The following is a 23057-nucleotide window of genomic DNA, read 5'->3' on the forward strand; positions in this document are numbered from 1 at the left end:
TATATATATATATACATACAATCTTAGGGAGATTTACAATTGGTATTCCCACTCCCTAAAAAGGTTTCTTAATTAAAACAAAATATTTGTATATAGAACATAGAAAAAAGAGAGAAAAAAAAGAGTAACAGAGTCAGAAAAAAGAAAAGAATGCAAACAAGGGGGAGAGTCAAAAATTATATATAATAGGAGAGAGTATCAATAGAACCTGCTAAATAATATGGTGTCATGTTTATTTGTGCAGACTAATTTTTAGTCAAATAAAAAAGGAGAAATGTCTAACTCAGAGTTCAGACCGGCAGGGAACAAGGTGTTGTATTTATAAATCAATTCTGCTTCTTTGATTTTTAGAGTTTTCTCTATATTGCCTCCCCTCCAGTTTTGTTTCACCTGTATTATTCCCCAATAACTCAAATCTTTGGTATTTCCTTTGTGTATTGATTTGAAATGCTTATATAGGTTGGTGTCTACCATTCCTTTCTCAATGCATAATAAATGCTCCCTGATCCTATCTCTGATCATTCGTTTGGTCTCCCCAAAATATATCAGATTGCATGTGCACCTCAAAATGTAGATTACTCCTTTTGTGGTACATCTAATACAGTCCTTAATCGTAATTTCTTTATTTGATTTTGGGATATGTATTATTTTTCTCTTATCACTATGCTTGCAAGCCTTGCAAGAATAGCAGGGAAAAAAACCTGATATTGTCCCTCCTTGTAGATCTTTCTGTGTAAGGGTCAGTTTTTTAGTTGTTCTTGTACGTGTGCTAGGTGCAAGTAGTGTTTTGAAATTTCTAGTTTTTCTAAAAATCAGTCTTGGTTTCTGTGGGAGTGAGTCTCCAACTATAGGGTCAGCTTTTAATATGGGCCAGTGTTTGTTAAGAATTTTTTGCATAATTCTATGATCTTCATTGTATTCAGTTATGAATGGGACATTAATTATTTCAGAGTCATTATTGGTGGGTTTTTGTTTGTATGAGAGGAGGCTCTTTCTGTCTGTGTTCCTTGCTCTTACCACAGCTTTATTTATGACCTCATCATCATAGCCTCTATCTTTGAATTTATCAATCAGGGATTCTATTTGATTCTCAAAGTCTGAGATCCTGGAGCAGTTCTTCCTTACTCTTAAGCTTTGGCCCAATGGAATGTTATCTATCCATTGCTGAAGATGACAGCTTTGTGAATGAATAAAGTTGTTACAGTTTACCTCTTTGAAATGTGTCTTAGTCTCTAAATTGCTGTTTATTACCATTATTTCTAAATCTAGAAAAACTACCTTATCTTTACTATGGTTAAATGTAAAATTAAGCCCTTTGTCATTCGAATTTATATCAGAAAATAGTTTCAACAGCTCAGATTCGGACCCCTTCCATATTAATAATACGTCATCTATATGGAAGGGGTCCGAATCTGAGCTGTTGAAACTATTTTCTGATATAAATTCGAATGACAAAGGGCTTAATTTTACATTTAACCATAGTAAAGATAAGGTAGTTTTTCTAGATTTAGAAATAATGGTAATAAACAGCAATTTAGAGACTAAGACACATTTCAAAGAGGTAAACTGTAACAACTTTATTCATTCACAAAGCTGTCATCTTCAGCAATGGATAGATAACATTCCAGTGGGCCAAAGCTTAAGAGTAAGGAAGAACTGCTCCAGGATCTCAGACTTTGAGAATCAAATAGAATCCCTGATTGATAAATTCAAAGATAGAGGCTATGATGATGAGGTCATAAATAAAGCTGTGGTAAGAGCAAGGAACACAGACAGAAAGAGCCTCCTCTCATACAAACAAAAACCCACCAATAATGACTCTGAAATAATTAATGTCCCATTCATAACTGAATACAATGAAGATCATAGAATTATGCGAAAAATTCTCAACAAACACTGGCCCATATTAAAAGCTGACCCTATAGTTGGAGACTCACTCCCACAGAAACCAAGACTGATTTTTAGAAAAACTAGAAATTTCAAAACACTACTTGCACCTAGCACACGTACAAGAACAACTAAAAAACTGACCCTTACACAGAAAGATCTACAAGGAGGGACAATATCAGGTTTTTTTCCCTGCTATTCTTGCAAGGCTTGCAAGCATAGTGATAAGAGAAAAATAATACATATCCCAAAATCAAATAAAGAAATTACGATTAAGGACTGTATTAGATGTACCACAAAAGGAGTAATCTACATTTTGAGGTGCACATGCAATCTGATATATTTTGGGGAGACCAAACGAATGATCAGAGATAGGATCAGGGAGCATTTATTATGCATTGAGAAAGGAATGGTAGACACCAACCTATATAAGCATTTCAAATCAATACACAAAGGAAATACCAAAGATTTGAGTTATTGGGGAATAATACAGGTGAAACAAAACTGGAGGGGAGGCAATATAGAGAAAACTCTAAAAATCAAAGAAGCAGAATTGATTTATAAATACAACACCTTGTTCCCTGCCGGTCTGAACTCTGAGTTAGACATTTCTCCTTTTTTATTTGACTAAAAATTAGTCTGCACAAATAAACATGACACCATATTATTTAGCAGGTTCTATTGATACTCTCTCCTATTATATATAATTTTTGACTCTCCCCCTTGTTTGCATTCTTTTCTTTTTTCTGACTCTGTTACTCTTTTTTTTCTCTCTTTTTTCTATGTTCTATATACAAATATTTTGTTTTAATTAAGAAACCTTTTTAGGGAGTGGGAATACCAATTGTAAATCTCCCTAAGATTGTATGTATATATATATATTTTTATATATTAGTTGCCTTAACCTATTGTTGCCAATACCACCTTTAAAAATATGACTACCTTAAAATCAAAGACCGCCTTAGCTTCAATCTCCCAGGTAAAATTTGACCAATGGGAAGCAAGCTACACCATTAAAAGAAGATACACCTGTTGCAGACCAGTCATCTTGAAAAAGCCCTGCAGAGGGAGAAACGCGTTGATGTACTGCAACGACACCTAAGCTAACACTTGCCATTTAAAAGTGAGCCATACCGCTAACACTGTTAGCCATTTCTGATTTTACCACTAGACCGTAACGGGTCATTTCTGGACATTACTCCTACTACGTTCTTGGATTTGGGATAAACCAAAGCTACCTGCTAACACTGTTAGCCATTTCCAACTTGCCACTAGACCTGTAACGGGTCAACTCTGGACACCACTTGATACCACACTTTTGGATTGGTTATCCTGCGTGTTATTTGGCACTAAGTGCAGGATCATTCTCTTCATTTTAACGCTGCATTGGAGCAAAAGAAGCCAAGAAACAGTGTAACCTACTAACATCGCATTTACACCAATCAGTAAGTGTTTTCAAGACAGCGCCCCCAATAGTGACGTCATTACGGCCGTACAACGAATCACGGAGCAGACTGACTGTGCACTCGTTTGGGTAAGCCCCTGCCTTGCTAACAAACCAACTCCCGATTTAAAAGTTAAGTGCGGATTTGGACTGAACTTTATATTGCAAGTCTTTTCTTATATCAAATGATGGCAACTTTATTGTAGAAATTGTTTTTATTTACGGAGACGTCCGTTTTTACAATTTTATATCACCTAATGTGAATAAATCTATGTTTCTTTAGACATACATCTATTTTGTTTATTTCTTTTTCTAATAAATATCACATCAATACATTTAGCACCTTTAGCTTTTAGCGCTCCTATCTATATTTTTTCACTCATATATTTAACAGAGCAGCCTACTGATTCCTTGACCTTTAATACAAATTGGAAGCTTGGCATACTGCCATTTCCAACTCCAGCACCCCCCATTTTAGGGTTAACCTGGAGAACACCTCTGAGAGAAGCGCCCACTCCCTGAGATGAAAATTCTGACTGCTCAAAAAGTCTGCTCCCGGTATCCTGAAATTTGAATAGAGGATAAAAAACGAATGTGAGCATCCGCCCACCGAACAATCCACGCCAATCATGGCAAAGGAACTCCAGGTTCCTCCCAGGTGGTTAATGTAACCACTGAGATGAAATTGTTCATCTAGAACCTGAAAAAACAGTTAAGACAACTGAGGCCAAGCCATGAAAGCATTGAAGATCGATCTTAACTCCAAAATGGTTAGGGGGAGAGCAGACTCCTCCCAGGTCCATAGTCACCAACCCAACAGTCTAGCGACCCTGGTCACTATTACTCAGGAAGGTCTCTGAAAGCATGTGCCCAGAGACAGATGCTACTTAGAAAACCAAAAAGAAACTGGAGAATACGGACAATGATCCCGCTACCTCTCGCAAGTTAAGCAAGCGCTCTACCACTAATTCCCCTTCCTGATCCACAGAGAAGAATCTCATGTCGACAGATCTAGATCTATCCTCCAAGATAGAGCCACAAGATCACTGGTTCATTATCTGAACATGCATAACAGCAGACTCTCAGTTGGAATCGAGCAAGGGATGATGTTCAATGAAGCAACCATCAAATCAATTGCCTCCATACATGGATCTACTGAAGGGCCAAATAGTAGAGTGCCGAAAGAGGCAAGAGGAAGAATCCTCTATTTTCAGACCTCTGTCAAAAATATTTTCAGTGATAGGAAAAACTAATATGGTCCCTAAAAACTACACCTGTAGCTGGAACAATGGAACTCATTTTTAGATTCACTTCCATCTGAGGGAATGAAGGAAGACAACAAGATCTCTGAATGAGAGTTTGAGAGTTTGCTTGTTGAAAAGATGGCTCAATATAGCCCCCTCTGAGAGCCATGGCAAGGCCAAAGGAAGAGTCACAAACTGAAAGAATTAGACAGAAAGGCAAAACTCAGGAACTTGAAAATACACGCCCCCCAGGTCTAAGGTCACCATGAAATGACCCTCCTAGACCAAAAGAAGAATGGAACCACTGGTTTCAATTTGAAAAATGGTACCCTATGACAACGTGTTGAGACACTTTAGGTGTACTATAAGATGAAAAATTCCCTCTTTCGGGAATGAATAAAATTCAGACCTTGTTCCCGTACAGGAACTGGAACTATTCACAGGGAAGAGAAGTCCCAAAACGCACTACAAAAATGCCTCATAGTTATCTGACCTGCAGATAAAATTGAGAGGTGGGACATGCCTCAGGGAGGGAAACTACTATGTAGTAACCCTGAGGTACTATGTCCACAGCCCATCTGGGACATCTCATATCCATGTTTGAAGACAGAGAGATTCAATCCCCCAAATCCGGATTGGACAAAATCCTTTAGGTCTATTCATCTTGTCTTGTGGTAGAAAAAACATAATTTATGTAAGAACTTACCTGATAAATTCATTTCTTTCATATTAGCAAGAGTCCATGAGCTAGTGACGTATGGGATATACATTCCTACCAGGAGGGGCAAAGTTTCCCAAACCTCAAAATGCTTATAAATACACCCCTCACCACACCCACAATTCAGTTTAACGAATAGCCAAGAAGTGGGGTGATAAAAAAGTGCGAAAGCATATAAAATAAGGAATTGGAATAATTGTGCTTTATACAAAATCATAACCACCACAAAAAAAGGGCGGGCCTCATGGACTCTTGCTAATATGAAAGAAATGAATTTATCAGGTAAGTTCTTACATAAATTATGTTTTCTTTCATGTAATTAGCAAGAGTCCATGAGCTAGTGACGTATGGGATAATGATTACCCAAGATGTGGATCTTTCCACACAAGAGTCACTAGAGAGGGAGGGATAAAATAAAGACAGCCAATTCCTGCTGAAAATAATCCACACCCAAAATAAAGTTTAACGAAAAACATAAGCAGAAGATTCAAACTGAAACCGCTGCCTGAAGTACTTTTCTACCAAAAACTGCTTCAGAAGAAGAAAATACATCAAAATGGTAGAATTTAGTAAAAGTATGCAAAGAGGACCAAGTTGCTGCTTTGCAAATCTGATCAACCAAAGCTTCATTCCTAAACGCCCAGGAAGTAGAAACTGACCTAGTAGAATGAGCTGTAATTCTCTGAGGCGGAGTTTTACCCGACTCAACATAGGCAAGATGAATTAAAGATTTCAACCAAGATGCCAAAGAAATGGCAGAAGCTTTCTGGCCTTTTCTAGAACCGGAAAAGATAACAAATAGACTAGAAGTCTTTCGGAAAGATTTAGTAGCTTCAACATAATATTTCAAAGCTCTAACAACATCCAAAGAATGCAACGATTTCTCCTTAGAATTCTTAGGATTAGGACATAATGAAGGAACCACAATTTCTCTACTAATGTTGTTGGAATTCACAACTTTAGGTAAAAATTTAAAAGAAGTTCGCAACACCGCCTTATCCTGATGAAAAATCAGAAAAGGAGACTCACAAGAAAGAGCAGATAATTCAGAAACTCTTCTGGCAGAAGAGATGGCCAAAAGGAACAAAACTTTCCAAGAAAGTAATTTAATGTCCAATGAATGCATAGGTTCAAACGGAGGAGCTTGAAGAGCCCCCAGAACCAAATTCAAACTCCAAGGAGGAGAAATTGACTTAATGACAGGTTTTATACGAACCAAAGCTTGTACAAAACAATGAATATCAGGAAGAATAGCAATGTTTCTGTGAAAAAGAACAGAAAGAGCAGAGATTTGTCCTTTCAAGGAACTTGCGGACAAACCTTTATCTAAACCATCCTGAAGAAACTGTAAAATTCTCGGTATTCTAAAAGAATGCCAAGAAAAATGATGAGAAATACACCAAGAAATATAAGTCTTCCAGACTCTATAATATATCTCTCTAGATACAGATTTACGAGCCTGTAACATAGTATTAATCACAGAGTCAGAGAAACCTCTTTGACCAAGAATCAAGCGTTCAATCTCCATACCTTTAAATTTAAGGATTTCAGATCCTGATGGAAAAAAGGACCTTGTGACAGAAGGTCTGGTCTTAACGGAAGAGTCCACGGTTGGCAAGAGGCCATCCGGACAAGATCCGCATACCAAAACCTGTGAGGCCATGCCGGAGCTACCAGCAGAACAAACAAGCATTCCTTCAGAATCTTGGAGATTACTCTTGGAAGAAGAACTAGAGGCGGAAAGATATAGGCAGGATGATACTGCCAAGGAAGTGATAATGCATCCACTGCTTCCGCCTGAGGATCCCGGGATCTGGACAGATACCTGGGAAGTTTCTTGTTTAGATGGGACGCCATCAAATCTATTTCTGGAAGTTCCCACATTTGAACAATCTGAAGAAATACCTCTGGGTGAAGAGACCATTCGCCCGGATGCAACGTTTGGCGACTGAGATAATCCGCTTCCCAATTGTCTACACCTGGGATATGAACCGCAGAGATTAGACAGGAACTGGATTCCGCCCAAACCAAAATTTGAGATACTTCTTTCATAGCCAGAGGACTGTGAGTCCCTCCTTGATGATTGATGTATGCCACAGTTGTGACATTGTCTGTCTGAAAACAAATGAACGATTCTCTCTTCAGAAGAGGCCAAAACTGAAGAGCTCTGAAAATTGCACGGAGTTCCAAAATATTGATCGGTAATCTCACCTCCTGAGATTCCCAAACTCCTTGTGCCGTCAGAGATCCCCACACAGCTCCCCAACCTGTGAGACTTGCATCTGTTGAAATTACAGTCCAGGTCGGAAGCACAAAAGAAGCCCCCTGAATTAAACGATGGTGATCTGTCCACCACGTTAGAGAGTGTCGAACAATCGGTTTTAAAGATATTAATTGAGATATCTTTGTGTAATCCTTGCACCATTGATTCAGCATACAGAGCTGAAGAGGTCGCATGTGAAAACGAGCAAAGGGGATCGCGTCCGATGCAGCAGTCATAAGACCTAGAATTTCCATGCATAAGGCTACCGAAGGGAATGATTGTGACTGAAGGTTTCGACAAGCTGCAATCAGTTTTAGACGTCTCTTGTCTGTTAAAGACAGAGTCATGGACACTGAATCTATCTGGAAACCCAGAAAGGTTACCCTTGTCTGAGGAATCAATGAACTTTTTGGTAAATTGATCCTTCAACCATGATCTTGAAGAAACAACACAAGACGATTCGTATGAAATTCTGCTAAATGTAAAGACTGAGCAAGTACCAAGATATCGTCCAAATAAGGAAATACCACAATACCCTGTTCTCTGATTACAGACAGAAGGGCACCGAGAACCTTTGTAAAAATTCTTGGAGCTGTAGCTAGGCCAAACGGCAGAGCCACAAACTGGTAATGCTTGTCCAGAAAAGAGAATCTCAGGAACTGATAATGATCTGGATGAATCGGAATATGCAGATATGCATCCTGTAAATCTATTGTGGACATATAATTCCCTTGCTGAACAAAAGGCAAGATAGTCCTTACAGTTACCATCTTGAACGTTGGTATCCTTACATAACGATTCAATATTTTTAGATCCAGAACTGGTCTGAAGGAATTCTCCTTCTTTGGTACAATGAAGAGATTTGAATAAAACCCCATCCCCTGTTCCTGAACTGGAACTGGCATAATTACTCCAGTCAACTCTAGATCTGAAACACAATTCAGAAATGCTTGAGCTTTTACTGGATTTACTGGGACACGGGAAAGAAAAAATCTCTTTGCAGGAGGTCTCATCTTGAAACCAATTCTGTACCCTTCTGAAACAATGTTCTGAATCCAAAGATTGTGAACAGAATTGATCCAAATTTCTTTGAAAAAACGTAACCTGCCCCCTACCAGCTGAGCTGGAATGAGGGCCGCACCTTCATGTGGACTTAGAAGCAGGCTTTGCCTTTCTGGCTGGCTTGGATTTATTCCAGATTGGAGATGGTTTCCAAACTGAAACTGCTCCTGAGGATGAAGGATCAGACTTTTGTTCTTTGTTGAAACGAAAGGAACGAAAACGATTATTAGCCCTGTTTTTACCTTTAGATTTTTTATCCTGTGGTAAAAAAGTTCCTTTCCCACCAGTAACAGTTGAAATAATAGAATCCAACTGAGAACCAAATAACAATTTATGTAAGAACTTACCTGATAAATTCATTTCTTTCATATTAGCAAGAGTCCATGAGCTAGTGACGTATGGGATATACATTCCTACCAGGAGGGGCAAAGTTTCCCAAACCTCAAAATGCCTATAAATACACCCCTCACCACACCCACAATTCAGTTTAACGAATAGCCAAGAAGTGGGGTGATAAAAAAGTGCGAAAGCATATAAAATAAGGAATTGGAATAATTGTGCTTTATACAAAATCATAACCACCACAAAAAAGGGCGGGCCTCATGGACTCTTGCTAATATGAAAGAAATGAATTTATCAGGTAAGTTCTTACATAAATTATGTTTTCTTTCATGTAATTAGCAAGAGTCCATGAGCTAGTGACGTATGGGATAATGACTACCCAAGATGTGGATCTTTCCACACAAGAGTCACTAGAGAGGGAGGGATAAAATAAAGACAGCCAATTCCTGCTGAAAAAAATCCACACCCAAAATAAAGTTTAACGAAAAACATAAGCAGAAGATTCAAACTGAAACCGCTGCCTGAAGTACTTTTCTACCAAAAACTGCTTCAGAAGAAGAAAATACATCAAAATGGTAGAATTTAGTAAAAGTATGCAAAGAGGACCAAGTTGCTGCTTTGCAGATCTGGTCAACCGAAGCTTCATTCCTAAACGCCCAGGAAGTAGAAACTGACCTAGTAGAATGAGCTGTAATTCTCTGAGGCGGAGTTTTACCCGACTCAACATAGGCAAGATGAATTAAAGATTTCAACCAAGATGCCAAAGAAATGGCAGAAGCTTTCTGGCCTTTTCTAGAACCGGAAAAGATAACAAATAGACTAGAAGTCTTACGAAAAGATTTCGTAGCTTCAACATAATATTTCAAAGCTCTAACAACATCCAAAGAATGCAACGATTTCTCCTTAGAATTCTTAGGATTAGGACATAATGAAGGAACCACAATTTCTCTACTAATGTTGTTGGAATTCACAACTTTAGGTAAAAATTCAAAAGAAGTTCGCAACACCGCCTTATCCTGATGAAAAATTAGAAAAGGAGACTCACAAGAAAGAGCAGATAATTCAGAAACTCTTCTGGCAGAAGAGATGGCCAAAAGGAACAAAACTTTCCAAGAAAGTAATTTAATGTCCAATGAATGCATAGGTTCAAACGGAGGAGCTTGAAGAGCTCCCAGAACCAGATTCAAACTCCAAGGAGGAGAAATTGACTTAATGACAGGTTTTATACGAACCAAAACTTGTACAAAACAATGAATATCAGGAAGAATAGCAATCTCTCTGTGAAAAAGAACAGAAAGAGCAGAGATTTGTCCTTTCAAAGAACTTGCGGACAAACCCTTATCTAAACCATCCTGAAGGAACTGTAAAATTCTCGGTATTCTAAAAGAATGCCAGGAAAAATGATGAGAAAGACACCAAGAAATATAAGTCTTCCAGACTCTATAATATATCTCTCGAGATACAGATTTACGAGCCTGTAACATAGTATTAATCACAGAGTCAGAGAAACCTCTTTGACCAAGAATCAAGCGTTCAATCTCCATACCTTTAAATTTAAGGATTTCAGATCCTGATGGAAAAAAGGACCTTGTGACAGAAGGTCTGGTCTTAACGGAAGAGTCCACGGTTGGCAAGAGGCCATCCGGACAAGATCCGCATACCAAAACCTGTGAGGCCATGCCGGAGCTACCAGCAGAACAAACGAGCATTCCTTCAGAATCTTGGAGATTACTCTTGGAAGAAGAACTAGAGGCGGAAAGATATAGGCAGGATGATACTTCCAAGGAAGTGATAATGCATCCACTGCCTCCGCCTGAGGATCCCGGGATCTGGACAGATACCTGGGAAGTTTCTTGTTTAGATGGGACGCCATCAGATCTATTTCTGGAAGTTCCCACATTTGAACAATCTGAAGAAATACCTCTGGGTGAAGAGACCATTCGCCCGGATGCAATGTTTGGCGACTGAGATAATCCGCTTCCCAATTGTCTACACCTGGGATATGAACCGCAGAGATTAGACAGGAGCTGGATTCCGCCCAAACCAAAATTCGAGATACTTCTTTCATAGCCAGAGGACTGTGAGTCCCTCCTTGATGATTGATGTATGCCACAGTTGTGACATTGTCTGTCTGAAAACAAATGAACGATTCTCTCTTCAGAAGAGGCCAAAACTGAAGAGCTCTGAAAATTGCACGGAGTTCCAAAATATTGATCGGTAATCTCACCTCCTGAGATTCCCAAACTCCTTGTGCCGTCAGAGATCCCCACACAGCTCCCCAACCTGTGAGACTTGCATCTGTTGAAATTACAGTCCAGGTCGGAAGCACAAAAGAAGCCCCCTGAATTAAACGATGGTGATCTGTCCACCATGTTAGAGAGTGTCGAACAATCGGTTTTAAAGATATTAATTGAGATATCTTCGTGTAATCCTTGCACCATTGCTTCAGCATACAGAGCTGAAGAGGTCGCATGTGAAAACGAGCAAAGGGGATCGCGTCCGATGCAGCAGTCATAAGACCTAGAATTTCCATGCATAAGGCTACCGAAGGGAATGATTGTGACTGAAGGTTTCGACAAGCTGTAATCAACTTTAGACGTCTCTTGTCTGTTAAAGACAGAGTCATGGACACTGAATCCATCTGGAAACCCAGAAAGGTTACCCTTGTCTGAGGAATCAAAGAACTTTTTGGTAAATTGATCCTCCAACCATGATCTTGAAGAAACAACACAAGTCGATTCGTATGAGATTCTGCTAAATGTAAAGACTGAGCAAGTACCAAGATATCGTCCAAATAAGGAAATACCACAATACCCTGTTCTCTGATTACAGACAGCAGGGCACCGAGAACCTTTGTAAAAATTCTTGGAGCTGTAGCTAGGCCAAACGGCAGAGCCACAAACTGGTAATGCTTGTCCAGAAACGAGAATCTCAGGAACTGATAATGATCTGAATGAATCGGAATATGCAGATATGCATCCTGTAAATCTATTGTGGACATATAATTCCCTTGCTGAACAAAAGGTAAGATAGTCCTTACAGTTACCATCTTGAACGTTGGTATCCTTACATAACGATTCAATATTTTTAGATCCAGAACTGGTCTGAAAGAATTCTCCTTCTTTGGTACAATGAAGAGATTTGAATAAAACCCCATCCCCTGTTCCGGAACTGGAACTGGCATAATTACTCCAGTCAACTCTAGATCTGAAACACATTTCAGAAATGCTTGAGCTTTTACTGGATTTACTGGGACACGGGAAAGAAAAAATCTCTTTGCAGGAGGTCTCAACTTGAAACCAATTCTGTACCCTTCTGAAACAATGCTCTAAATCCAAAGATTGTGAACAGAATTGATCCAAATTTCCTTGAAAAAACGTAACCTGCCCCCTACCAGCTGAGCTGGAATGAGGGCCGCACCTTCATGTGGACTTAGAAGCAGGCTTTGCCTTTCTAGCTGGCTTGGATTTATTCCAGACTGGAGATGGTCTCCAAACTGAAACTGCTCCTGAGGATGAAGGATCAGGCTTTTGTTCTTTGTTGAAACGAAAGGAACGAAAACGATTATTAGCCCTGTTTTTACCTTTAGATTTTTTATCCTGTGGTAAAAAAGTTCCTTTCCCACCAGTAACAGTTGAAATAATGGAATCCAACTGAGAACCAAATAATTTGTTACCCTGGAAAGAAATGGAAAGTAAAGTTGATTTAGAAGCCATATCAGCATTCCAAGTTTTAAGCCATAAAGCTCTTCTAGCTAAAATAGCTAGAGACATAAACCTGACATCAACTCTGATAATATCAAAAATGGCATCACAGATAAAATTATTAGTATGTTGAAGAAGAATAATAATATCATGAGAATCACGATGTGTTACTTGTTGCGCTAAAGTTTCCAACCAAAAAGTTGAAGCTGCAGCAACATCAGCCAAAGATATAGCAGGTCTAAGAAGATTACCTGAACACAGATAAGCTTTTCTTAGAAAGGACTCAATTTTCCTATCTAGAGGATCCTTAAACGAAGTACCATCTGACGTAGGAATAGTAGTACGTTTAGCAAGGGTAGAAATAGCCCCATCAACTTTAGGGATCTTGTCCCAAAATTCTAATCTGTCAGACGGCACAGGATATAATTGCTTAAAACGTTTAGAAGGAGTAAATGAATTACCCAAATTATCCCATTCTTTGGAAATTACTGCAGAAATAGCATTAGGAACAGGAAAAACTTCTGGAATAACCACAGGAGCTTTAAATACCTTATCTAAACGTTTAGAATTAGTATCAAGAGGACCAGAATCCTCTATTTCTAAAGCAATTAGTACTTCTTTAAGTAAAGAACGAATAAATTCCATTTTAAATAAATATGAAGATTTATCAGCATCAACCTCTGAGACAGAATCCTCTGAACCAGAGGAATCATCAGAATCAGAATGATGATGTTCAGTTAAAAATTCATCTGTAGGGAGAGAAGTTTTAAAAGATTTTTTACGTTTACTAGAAGGAGAAATAACAGACATAGCCTTCTTTATGGATTCAGAAACAAAATCTCTTATATTATCAGGAACATTCTGCACCTTAGATGTTGAAGGAACTGCAACAGGCAATGGTACTTTACTAAAGGAAATATTATCTGCTTTAACAAGTTTGTCATGACAATCAATACAAACAACAGCTGGAGGAATAGCTACCAAAAGTTTACAGCAGATACACTTAGCTTTGGTAGATTCAGCACTTGACAGCGATTTTCCTGTAGTATCTTCTGACTCAGATGCAACGTGAGACATCTTGCAATATGTAAGAGAAAAAACAACATATATATAAAGCAAAAATTGATCAAATTCCTTAAATGACAGTTTCAGGAATGGGAAAAAATGCCAAAGAACAAGCTTCTAGCAACCAGAAGCAATAAAAAATGAGACTTAAATAATGTGGAGACAAAAGTGACGCCCATATTTTTCGCGCCAAATAAAAACGCCCACATTATTTGGCGCCTAAATGCTTTTTGGCGCCAAAAATGACACCACATCCGGAACGCCGACATTTTTGGCGCAAAATAACGTCAAAAAATGACGCAACTTCCGGCGACACGTATGACGCCGGAAACGGAAATAGAATTTTTGCGCCAAAAAAGTCCGCGCCAAGAATGACGCAATAAAATGAAGCATTTTCAGCCCCCGCGAGCCTAACAGCCCACAGGGAAAAAGTCAAATTTTAAGGTAAGAAAAATGTTAAATTAAAATGCATTATCCCAAATATGAAACTGACTGTCTGAAAATAAGGAAAGTTGAACATTCTGAGTCAAGGCAAATAAATGTTTGAATACATATATTTAGAACTTTATAAACAAAGTGCCCAACCATAGCTAGGAGTGTCACAGAAAATAAGACTTACTTACCCCAGGACACTCATCTACATATAGCAGATAGCCAAACCAGTACTGAAACGAGAATCAGCAGAGGTAATGGTATATATAAGAGTATATCGTCGATCTGAAAAGGGAGGTAAGAGATGAATCTCTACGACCGATAACAGAGAACCTATGAAATAGACCCCTTAGAAGGAGATCACTGCATTCAAATAGGCAATACTCTCCTCACATCCCTCTGACATTCACTGCACGCTGAGAGGAAAACCGGGCTCCAACTTGCTGCGGAGCGCATATCAACGTAGAATCTAGCACAAACTTACTTCACCACCTCCATCGGAGGCAAAGTTTGTAAAACTGAATTGTGGGTGTGGTGAGGGGTGTATTTATAGGCATTTTGAGGTTTGGGAAACTTTGCCCCTCCTGGTAGGAATGTATATCCCATACGTCACTAGCTCATGGACTCTTGCTAATTACATGAAAGAAAATTTGTTACCCTGGAAAGAAATGGAAAGTAGAGTTGATTTAGAAGCCATATCAGCATTCCAAGTCTTAAGCCATAAAGCTCTTCAAGCTAAAATAGCTAGAGACATAAACCTGACATCAACTCTGATAATATCAAAGATGGCATCACAGATAAAATTATTAGCATGCTGAAGAAGAATAATAATATCATGAGAATCATGATGTGTTACTTGTTGCGCTAAAGTTTCCAACCAAAAAGTTGAAGCTGCAGCAACATCAGCCAAAGATATAGCAGGTCTAAGAAGATTACCTGAACACAGATAAGCTTTTCTTAGAAAGGATTCAATTTTCCTATCTAAAGGATCCTTAAACGAAGTACCATCTGACGTAGGAATAGTAGTACGTTTAGCAAGGGTAGAAATAGCCCCATCAACTTTAGGGATTTTGTCCCAAAATTCTAATCTGTCAGACGGCACAGGATATAATTGCTTAAAACGTTTAGGAGTAGTAAATGAATTACCCAATTTATCCCATTCTTTGGAAATTACTGCAGAAATAGCATTAGGAACAGGAAAAACTTCTGGAATAACCACAGGAGATTTAAATACCTTATCCAAACGTTTAGAATTAGTATCAAGAGGACCAGAATCCTCTATTTCTAAAGCAATTAGAACTTCTTTAAGTAAAGAACAAATAAATTCCATTTTAAATAAATATGAAGATTTATCAGCATCAACCTCTGAGACAGAATCCTCTGAACCAGAAGAGTCATCAGAATCAGAATGATGATGTTCATTTAAAAATTCATCTGTAGGGAGAGAAGTTTTAAAAGATTTTTTACGTTTACTAGAAGGAGAAATAACAGACATAGCCTTCTTTATGGATTCAGAAACAAAATCTCTTATGTTATCAGGAACATTCTGCACCTTAGATGTTGAAGGAACTGCAACAGGCAATGGTACTTTACTAAAGGAAATATTATCTGCATTAACAAGTTTGTCATGACAATCAATACAAACAACAGCTGGAGGAATAGCTACCAAAAGTTTACAGCAGATACACTTAGCTTTGGTAGATCCAGCACTAGACAGCGATTTTCCTGTAGTATCTTCTGACTCAGATGCAACGTGAGACATCTTGCAATATGTAAGAGAAAAAACAACATATAAAGCAAAATTGATCAAATTCCTTAAATGACAGTTTCAGGAATGGGAAAAAATGCCAAAGAACAAGCTTCTAGCAACCAGAAGCAATAAAAAATGAGACTTAAATAATGTGGAGACAAAAGCGACGCCCATATTTTTTAGCGCCAAATCAGACGCCCACATTATTTGGCGCCTAAATGCTTTTGGCGCCAAAAATGACGCCACATCCGGAACGCCGACATCTTTGGCGCAAAATAACGTCAAAAAAATGATGCAACTTCCGGCGACACGTATGACGCCGGAAACGGAAGAATTTTTGCGCCAAAAAAGTCCGTGCCAAGAATGACACAATAAAATGAAGCATTTTCAGCCCCCGCGAGCCTAACAGCCCACAGGGAAAAAAGAGTCAAATTTTTGAAGGTAAGAAATAAATGATTAATTCAAAATGCATTATCCCAAATATGAAACTGACTGTCTGAAAAATTAGGAAAGTTGAACATTCTGAGTCAAGGCAAATAAATGTTTGAATACATATATTTAGAACTTTATAAACAAAGTGCCCAACCATAGCTTAGAGTGTCACAGAAAATAAGATTTACTTACCCCAGGACACTCATCTACATGTTTGTAGAAAGCCAAACCAGTACTGAAACGAGAATCAGCAGAGGTAATGGTATATATAAGAGTATATCGTCGATCTGAAAAGGGAGGTAATAGATGAATCTCTACGACCGATAACAGAGAACCTATGAAATAGACCCCGTAGAAGGAGATCACTGCATTCAAATAGGCAATACTCTCCTCACATCCCTCTGACATTCACTGCACGCTGAGAGGAAAACCGGGCTCCAACTTGCTGCGGAGCGCATATCAACGTAGAATCTAGCACAAACTTACTTCACCACCTCCATCGGAGGCAAAGTTTGTAAAACTGAATTGTGGGTGTGGTGAGGGGTGTATTTATAGGCATTTTGAGGTTTGGAAACTTTGCCCCTCCTGGTAGGAATGTATATCCCATACGTCACTAGCTCATGGACTCTTGCTAATTACATGAAAGAAAACCCTTTTTCCACCCATATATCAGAACTATTCCTGTCAGATCAGGACCAAACAAGGTCTTACCCCTTTTACTGAAGCACCAGAACGTGGACTCAGAGGAAAAATCCACTCTCCACAACTTTTCTAGATTTTGTAGGGTTGACAACGACAAACGTATTGGAGTCGCTCCACAGTAGCCAAAACCTCCTTTAACCATACACGAGCTATGCAGGCATAAATCTGAAGGTTATCCCTCAGCAACAGATGAAGGAATTATACTGTCCAAATCTGAGATTTCACTCTCAAACTACCGGCGAATCCTGCTCACTAAACATAGGAAAGAGAGCAGCCTGAGTAGTAGAATGTGGATCAGAAACCTATTATCTGATCTCTATAATCCCTTTGCGATTTCCCTTAAGTATAAGAAAAGCAGATAACATAAAGGGTACCAAGAAGATACCGGTGTACAATTCTGCAAGAAAATAACTCCTCTAGGAGATTGAGAGGAACCGTAAGGCACTGTATGTGACGCCAGAAAAGGGCTTGGGACTTCTGAGGAGAAAGCTGGGGCATTTCCTAAACAGCATCGTCCTGAGAGAGACATGAGGCTAGTAAATTATGTTTGCAAAAATTTTAAAATTAAAAACACTTAAGAATTAACACTGTCACTTTAAAGGGTATATAGACTGCAAAGAAACAGGAAATATTTAAATATACATAAGAACAAAACTCTGTTCTAAAATACTGTCCTGTAGTAAAATAATAATTTCTTAAGGTGAAGGAAATTCTTTACTAAGAAAATGTACAAGGAGGTCTCCTGAAAACAGTCATTAACAAAACAAACAAAGTTCCTCTCATTATAAATGGACAATATTGGGGCATTTTACAGAAAATAAGTATCTACATAATTCAATATATCTTATAAATTAAACAGGGAGACTCAGCCATTTGTGTAAGCTCCTATTAGCCAGCACCTAACAGATCGCTATCGATCTACTGTAATGACCAAAGTACTAAGAACATTGTGGGCTCTGGAAACATACAGTCTCCAAACAGTTCGAGCCTGTATACCTACCCGCGACTCTGTTCTCATTTGGTGAAGGAGCCAGGGTCATGTGAGCGCACAGAAAAATGATAGAAATGGTGCCGCTCCGATTCTACAAGAAGGAGGCGGAGACAGGAAGGCGAAGCCATACTTGCGCAGCTTAAATTAAAAAAATGTCCCGCTAAAATTGAAATGCTATTATTTCTCAGAGTTTTACTTTAGCATTGATGCCCCTTGAATAACTTCACTAGAGTCAAGTTTAGGAGCCACAGCCTCTTGTGAGAAGAACTCTGTTAAATTAGTAGTCTCCAGATCAACTATGGGAATTCAGTAGAGACTATTGAAAAATATTCTATAGCTAATTTAGACCTGTAAAAGGTTGCCAGAGCAGAGTTCACATAAACAAATCAGTAATCTAGTCACAAGAGCTTTAAAAATATAAACCAATCACACATATGCATATTTACAATAGCTTCATGTAACTATTAACCCCTTTCACCACTAAAGAGGAAACAGTTTCTCTTCCATCTCACAATAATAATGCACACTGCCATCATAAACATCCTAGCTAGGATATACTGTGTCCCAAGAAAAAGAAGGGCTCTTAACAGTTCACAGCCTCCCATACTTAGAAGACAAAAATGGCACTTTCCTGCATCTAGCCGTCCGGTAGGAGGATAACCTACCCGGTATGAGAGGAAGCCACTCCTCACAGAGACCTGTAGAAAAAAAGAAAAGATCAGAGCAAACCTACTCTGGCTTTCTACCCCATGGGCAGCAAATATGTTAGGAACTTGTGAGGTGGGCCTTGCTGCGTTTTCCTAACTGCTTTAAAGCCACCACTGCCCTACTGAAGAGACTAATGTGGAGTACGGCTATAACCAAACTTGAAAGGAAAGATCAGAGCAAACCTACTCTGGCTTTCAAAATAATAAAATCTTTATTGAAGTGTAATCTTCAGACACCTAAACTTCACCTCCTCTTTGCACCGAAGGCAAAGAGAATGACTGGGGGTTGTGGGAAGGGAAGTGATACTTAACAGTTTGACTGTGGTGCTCTTTGCCTTCTCCTGCTGGCCAGGAGTGATACTCCCAACAGTAATTGATGAAGCTGTGGACTCACATAATCTTAGGAAAGAAATGCCACCATGCACCCACCATCACCAACCGCTTGAAATGGCACGTAGCACCTACCCTGCCAAGCCCCTAAAATGCCAAGTAGCACAGACTAATAAAAAAGAAAATGGAGAGTACTGGCACTAGTTGTATGTATACTGGAATATATAGAAACGGTTAAGTTTTCCGGTGCTATCCCACCAATGAATATACAAATTAGAAAGGGAGAGGTAAGATAACCTCAAAAGAGAGGGTGGTTTAACAAGCAGGCCTCTAAACCAAAACGTACCTAAAGTTAAGCTAAGTCACAACTGTCCCCCTGTTTCCTGACCGATAGCAGCTCCCTCGGCTTCAGGTGACAGGGACAACGGACTGCTAAATTTAAAATCAAATCAACAAGATGCAACTAAGTGCACAAAAAATATATGAGCGGCAAACTAGTTTTCGGCTATACTATCAGCCTTTCTCAATGCAATAGACAAACCGAGGCCCGGGTGCCACCTCTTTAAATAGCACATTGAGATGCTAACCCGTAGTCATGACATTATGATTGGACAGCAATGCGTGTGCCAATTGGTTTGTTGCTAGATGGGGCGGGTCGGCACTTTGCCTGTGTGCACACCCTCGCACTTTGAGTGGATGACGCTAGAGGTGGGAGTGTCCACTGGACCAATAGGATCTCTCTAATTGCATCACATCTAACAGTTTAAACTAGGGGATAATTTCACCTAACAACACGCGCAAGTGTCCGTTTCAGCTGAGAGATCTAATTGCAACATGCTGGCAACCATAACATTATGTTTAACAATATAGCGCAAATAAATGGAGGCATTGCAAAATACACGGCTAAACAAGTGCTCTGTCTATATATACACACCTTTTTATATATGTATTGGATAACGCCAAAAAGTGGGAGTGTCTGATAGACCAATAGGATCTGCTTACTTACGTGCCACATTTAAAGAACTTATTTAGAGACGAATCTACCAAATAATAAGCGGAATTGATTATTTAAAATAGGACTTTTAATCCTACAATTGATAATGTCTGCACCTTTTTGAAAGGAAGTGTTTCTAAGCCACAATTAACCATAACCATACCGTATGATCTGTGATCTTATGAATAGAGACACACAATACGGGGAATAAGGAACCTATCTGAAAGTATCCAACACATATGATCGCAACAGAAACATTTAATCACAGGGGTGACATGTTGCATATGAACCAATAACAATGCAAATGTATTGAATAACATCTAAAAACATAGGGATTGGATCAGAAGTAGGAGTGTTTCCTAAGCAACCTATGATTGGTTTATGAATCCTGCATAGTGCTATTTAAAGGGGTGGCACCCGGGCCTCGGTTTGTCTATTGCATTGAGAAAGGCTGATAGTATAGCCGAAACTAGTTTGCTGCTCATATATTTTTTGTGCACTTAGTTGCATCTTGTTGATTTGATTTTAACTTTAGCAGTCCGTTGTCCCTGTCACCTGAAGCCGAGGGAGCTGCTATCGGCCAGGAAACAGGGGGACAGTTGTGACTTAGTTTAACTTTAGGTACATTTTGGTTTAGAGGCCTGTATTTTAAAATTTAAATTACTAATTAAAGTTTGCTTATTAAGTAGCACAGACTGTCATCAACCTCTTTAAATGCCACCATGCACCCACCGTCACCAACCCCTTGAAATGGCACCTAGCACCTACCCTGCCAAGCCCCTGAAATGCCAAGTAGCACAGACTGTCATCAACCTCTTTAAATGCCACCATGCACCCACCGTCACCAACCCCTTGAAATGGCACCTAGCACCTACCCTGCCAAGCCCCTGAAATGCCAAGTAGCACAGACTGTCATCAACCTCTTTAAATGCCACCATGCACCCACCGTCACCAACCCCTTGAAATAGCACCTAGCACGTACCCTGCCAAGCCCCTGAAATGCCAAGTAGCACAGACTGTCATCAACCTCTTAAAATGCCACCATGCACCCACAGTCACCAACCCCTTGAAATGGCACCTAGCACCTACCCTGCCAAGCCCCTGAAATGCCAAGTAGCACTGACTGTCATCAACCTCTTTAAATGCCACCATGCACCCACCGTCACCAACCCCTTGAAATGGCACCTAGCACCTACCCTGCCAAGCCCCTGAAATGCCAAGTAGCACAGACTGTCATCAACCTCTTAAAATGCCACCATGCACCCACCGTCACCAACCCCTGGAAATGGCACCTAGCACCTACCCTGCCAAGCCCCTGAAATGCCAAGTAGCACAGACTGTCATCAACCTCTTAAAATGCCACCATGCACACACCGTCACCAACCCCTGGAAATGGCACCTAGCACCTACCCTGCCAAGCCCCTGAAATGCCAAGTAGCACAGACTGTCATCAACCTCTTAAAATGCCACCATGCACACACCGTCACCAACCCCTGGAAATGGCATATCAAGTTTCAATATCAACTATCACAGATTCAGAATTTTAGTTAAAGCAAAAGGCTTCATCTCTGTTTCTCTTTGTTATGGAACATGGGTGACATTTCCAACTAAAATCAATCTAGTGCAAAGATTTGTAATAGCCCAAGCAGGTTTATTGCAAAGAACAATTATTTTTCTGGGTAGTAAAGTTATGTTATAACACAACCTCTGCTATAAACTGACCTTTGTCTGTAATTCTCTTCTGTTTCTTCTTACAGAAACCAATTTTCTGAGAATTATTAAAGTAGAGGAGACAGACGAGGATTATTTCACTGAGAGTGAAGTGAAGCAGTCCATGACGGGCGAGTTGGTAGCTTCACCTGACAGAAATGACAAAGGATCTGCTGAACTGCAGGAAGAGGGGGTCTACCCTCTAGCACTGTTGACCACTGACTCCCAATTTGCATTCATTGGGGAGGGACGATTTATTGTGCAGCCATGTGAGGAAACGAGTCGTGTAGATAGTAGCGTACTTCAGTTTGCTGAAGAGGATCAATATTGTGCCACCAGTATGAATAAGGATTTGGAAACTCTGGATGAGCTGAGGAAAAATGACCCCCCTCGGCCAAAGAGGACTTACTCCTGCTCCATGTGCTGCAAAAGCTTTTTATATAAACTGAATCTAGAAGTCCACGAGAGACTTCATGCCCACCAAGCATCATTCATCTGCCTCAGGTGTGACAAAACCTTCAGACGCAAGCAAAACCTGCTCCAGCACCAAAAAAAACACCACCCTAAGGAAGATGCCTTGCAGTATGATCTTCATACTAGCTTAGAACACAATGACTCTGCTGAAGTTCCTCTGTCACATCATGAGGGCCTCAGGCAGTTTGAATGTACAGAATGTGGGCGCAGATTCAAGCAACGAATTGGGCTTATTCGGCACCAGAAGACTCACCGCCAAGACAAGCTCCCATCTAAGTATGTTGCTCCTCCCCCAAAAAAGATTTACAGGCTACCATGCACACAGGCAGCAAGCACCGGGAAGAAAGGAGAGCCCACAGCTACAGAGGATGCCTACTCACAGTTGCATCGACATCTGCAGCTTTCCACAGCTTTCCTGCAGGACCTAATCACCTCCACCAGCAGCTTCCAGTATGACTAGAGAAATCTTTCAGCTTCACAAATCTGAATCACTGCCAAGCACATTAACCAGTCTCAATCTGGTGACAAATTACTTAAAGGGACAATAAAGTGTCAGAGTTAATAAAGTCAGTCACAATCCTGCTGTGAAATGAAACAAACCATTTAACAGAATAAAATGTGCAGTCTTTTTATATTTATACTTTTTGTGTAGCAGCTCCTACTGAACATGTGCAAGAATTTACAGAATATATCTATATGCATTCGTGATTGGATTATGACTGTCACATGATACAGGGGGAGTGGAAATTAAAGGGACAGTCAACACCAGAATGTTTGTTGTTTTAAAAAATAGATAATCCCTTTAT

At 39.6% G+C, this 23057-nt stretch overlaps 1 protein-coding gene across 1 annotated transcript in view; it reads left to right on the forward strand.

Moving 5' to 3' along the window:
- LOC128659174 (zinc finger protein 585A-like) overlaps positions 1 to 22770 on the forward strand; it is a 58831-nt gene extending 36061 nt beyond the window's left edge. The window contains exon 2 of the mRNA XM_053712860.1: positions 21825 to 22770. Within this exon, the coding sequence (XP_053568835.1) occupies positions 21825 to 22711 (887 nt within the window). The 3' untranslated portion in view covers positions 22712 to 22770. The remainder of the gene's footprint in view (positions 1 to 21824) is intronic.
- Positions 22771 to 23057: the final 287 nt, after the last annotated feature.

This window comes from Bombina bombina, chromosome 5 (genome assembly GCF_027579735.1).
Source record: "Bombina bombina isolate aBomBom1 chromosome 5, aBomBom1.pri, whole genome shotgun sequence".
NCBI lineage: Eukaryota > Metazoa > Chordata > Amphibia > Anura > Bombinatoridae > Bombina > Bombina bombina.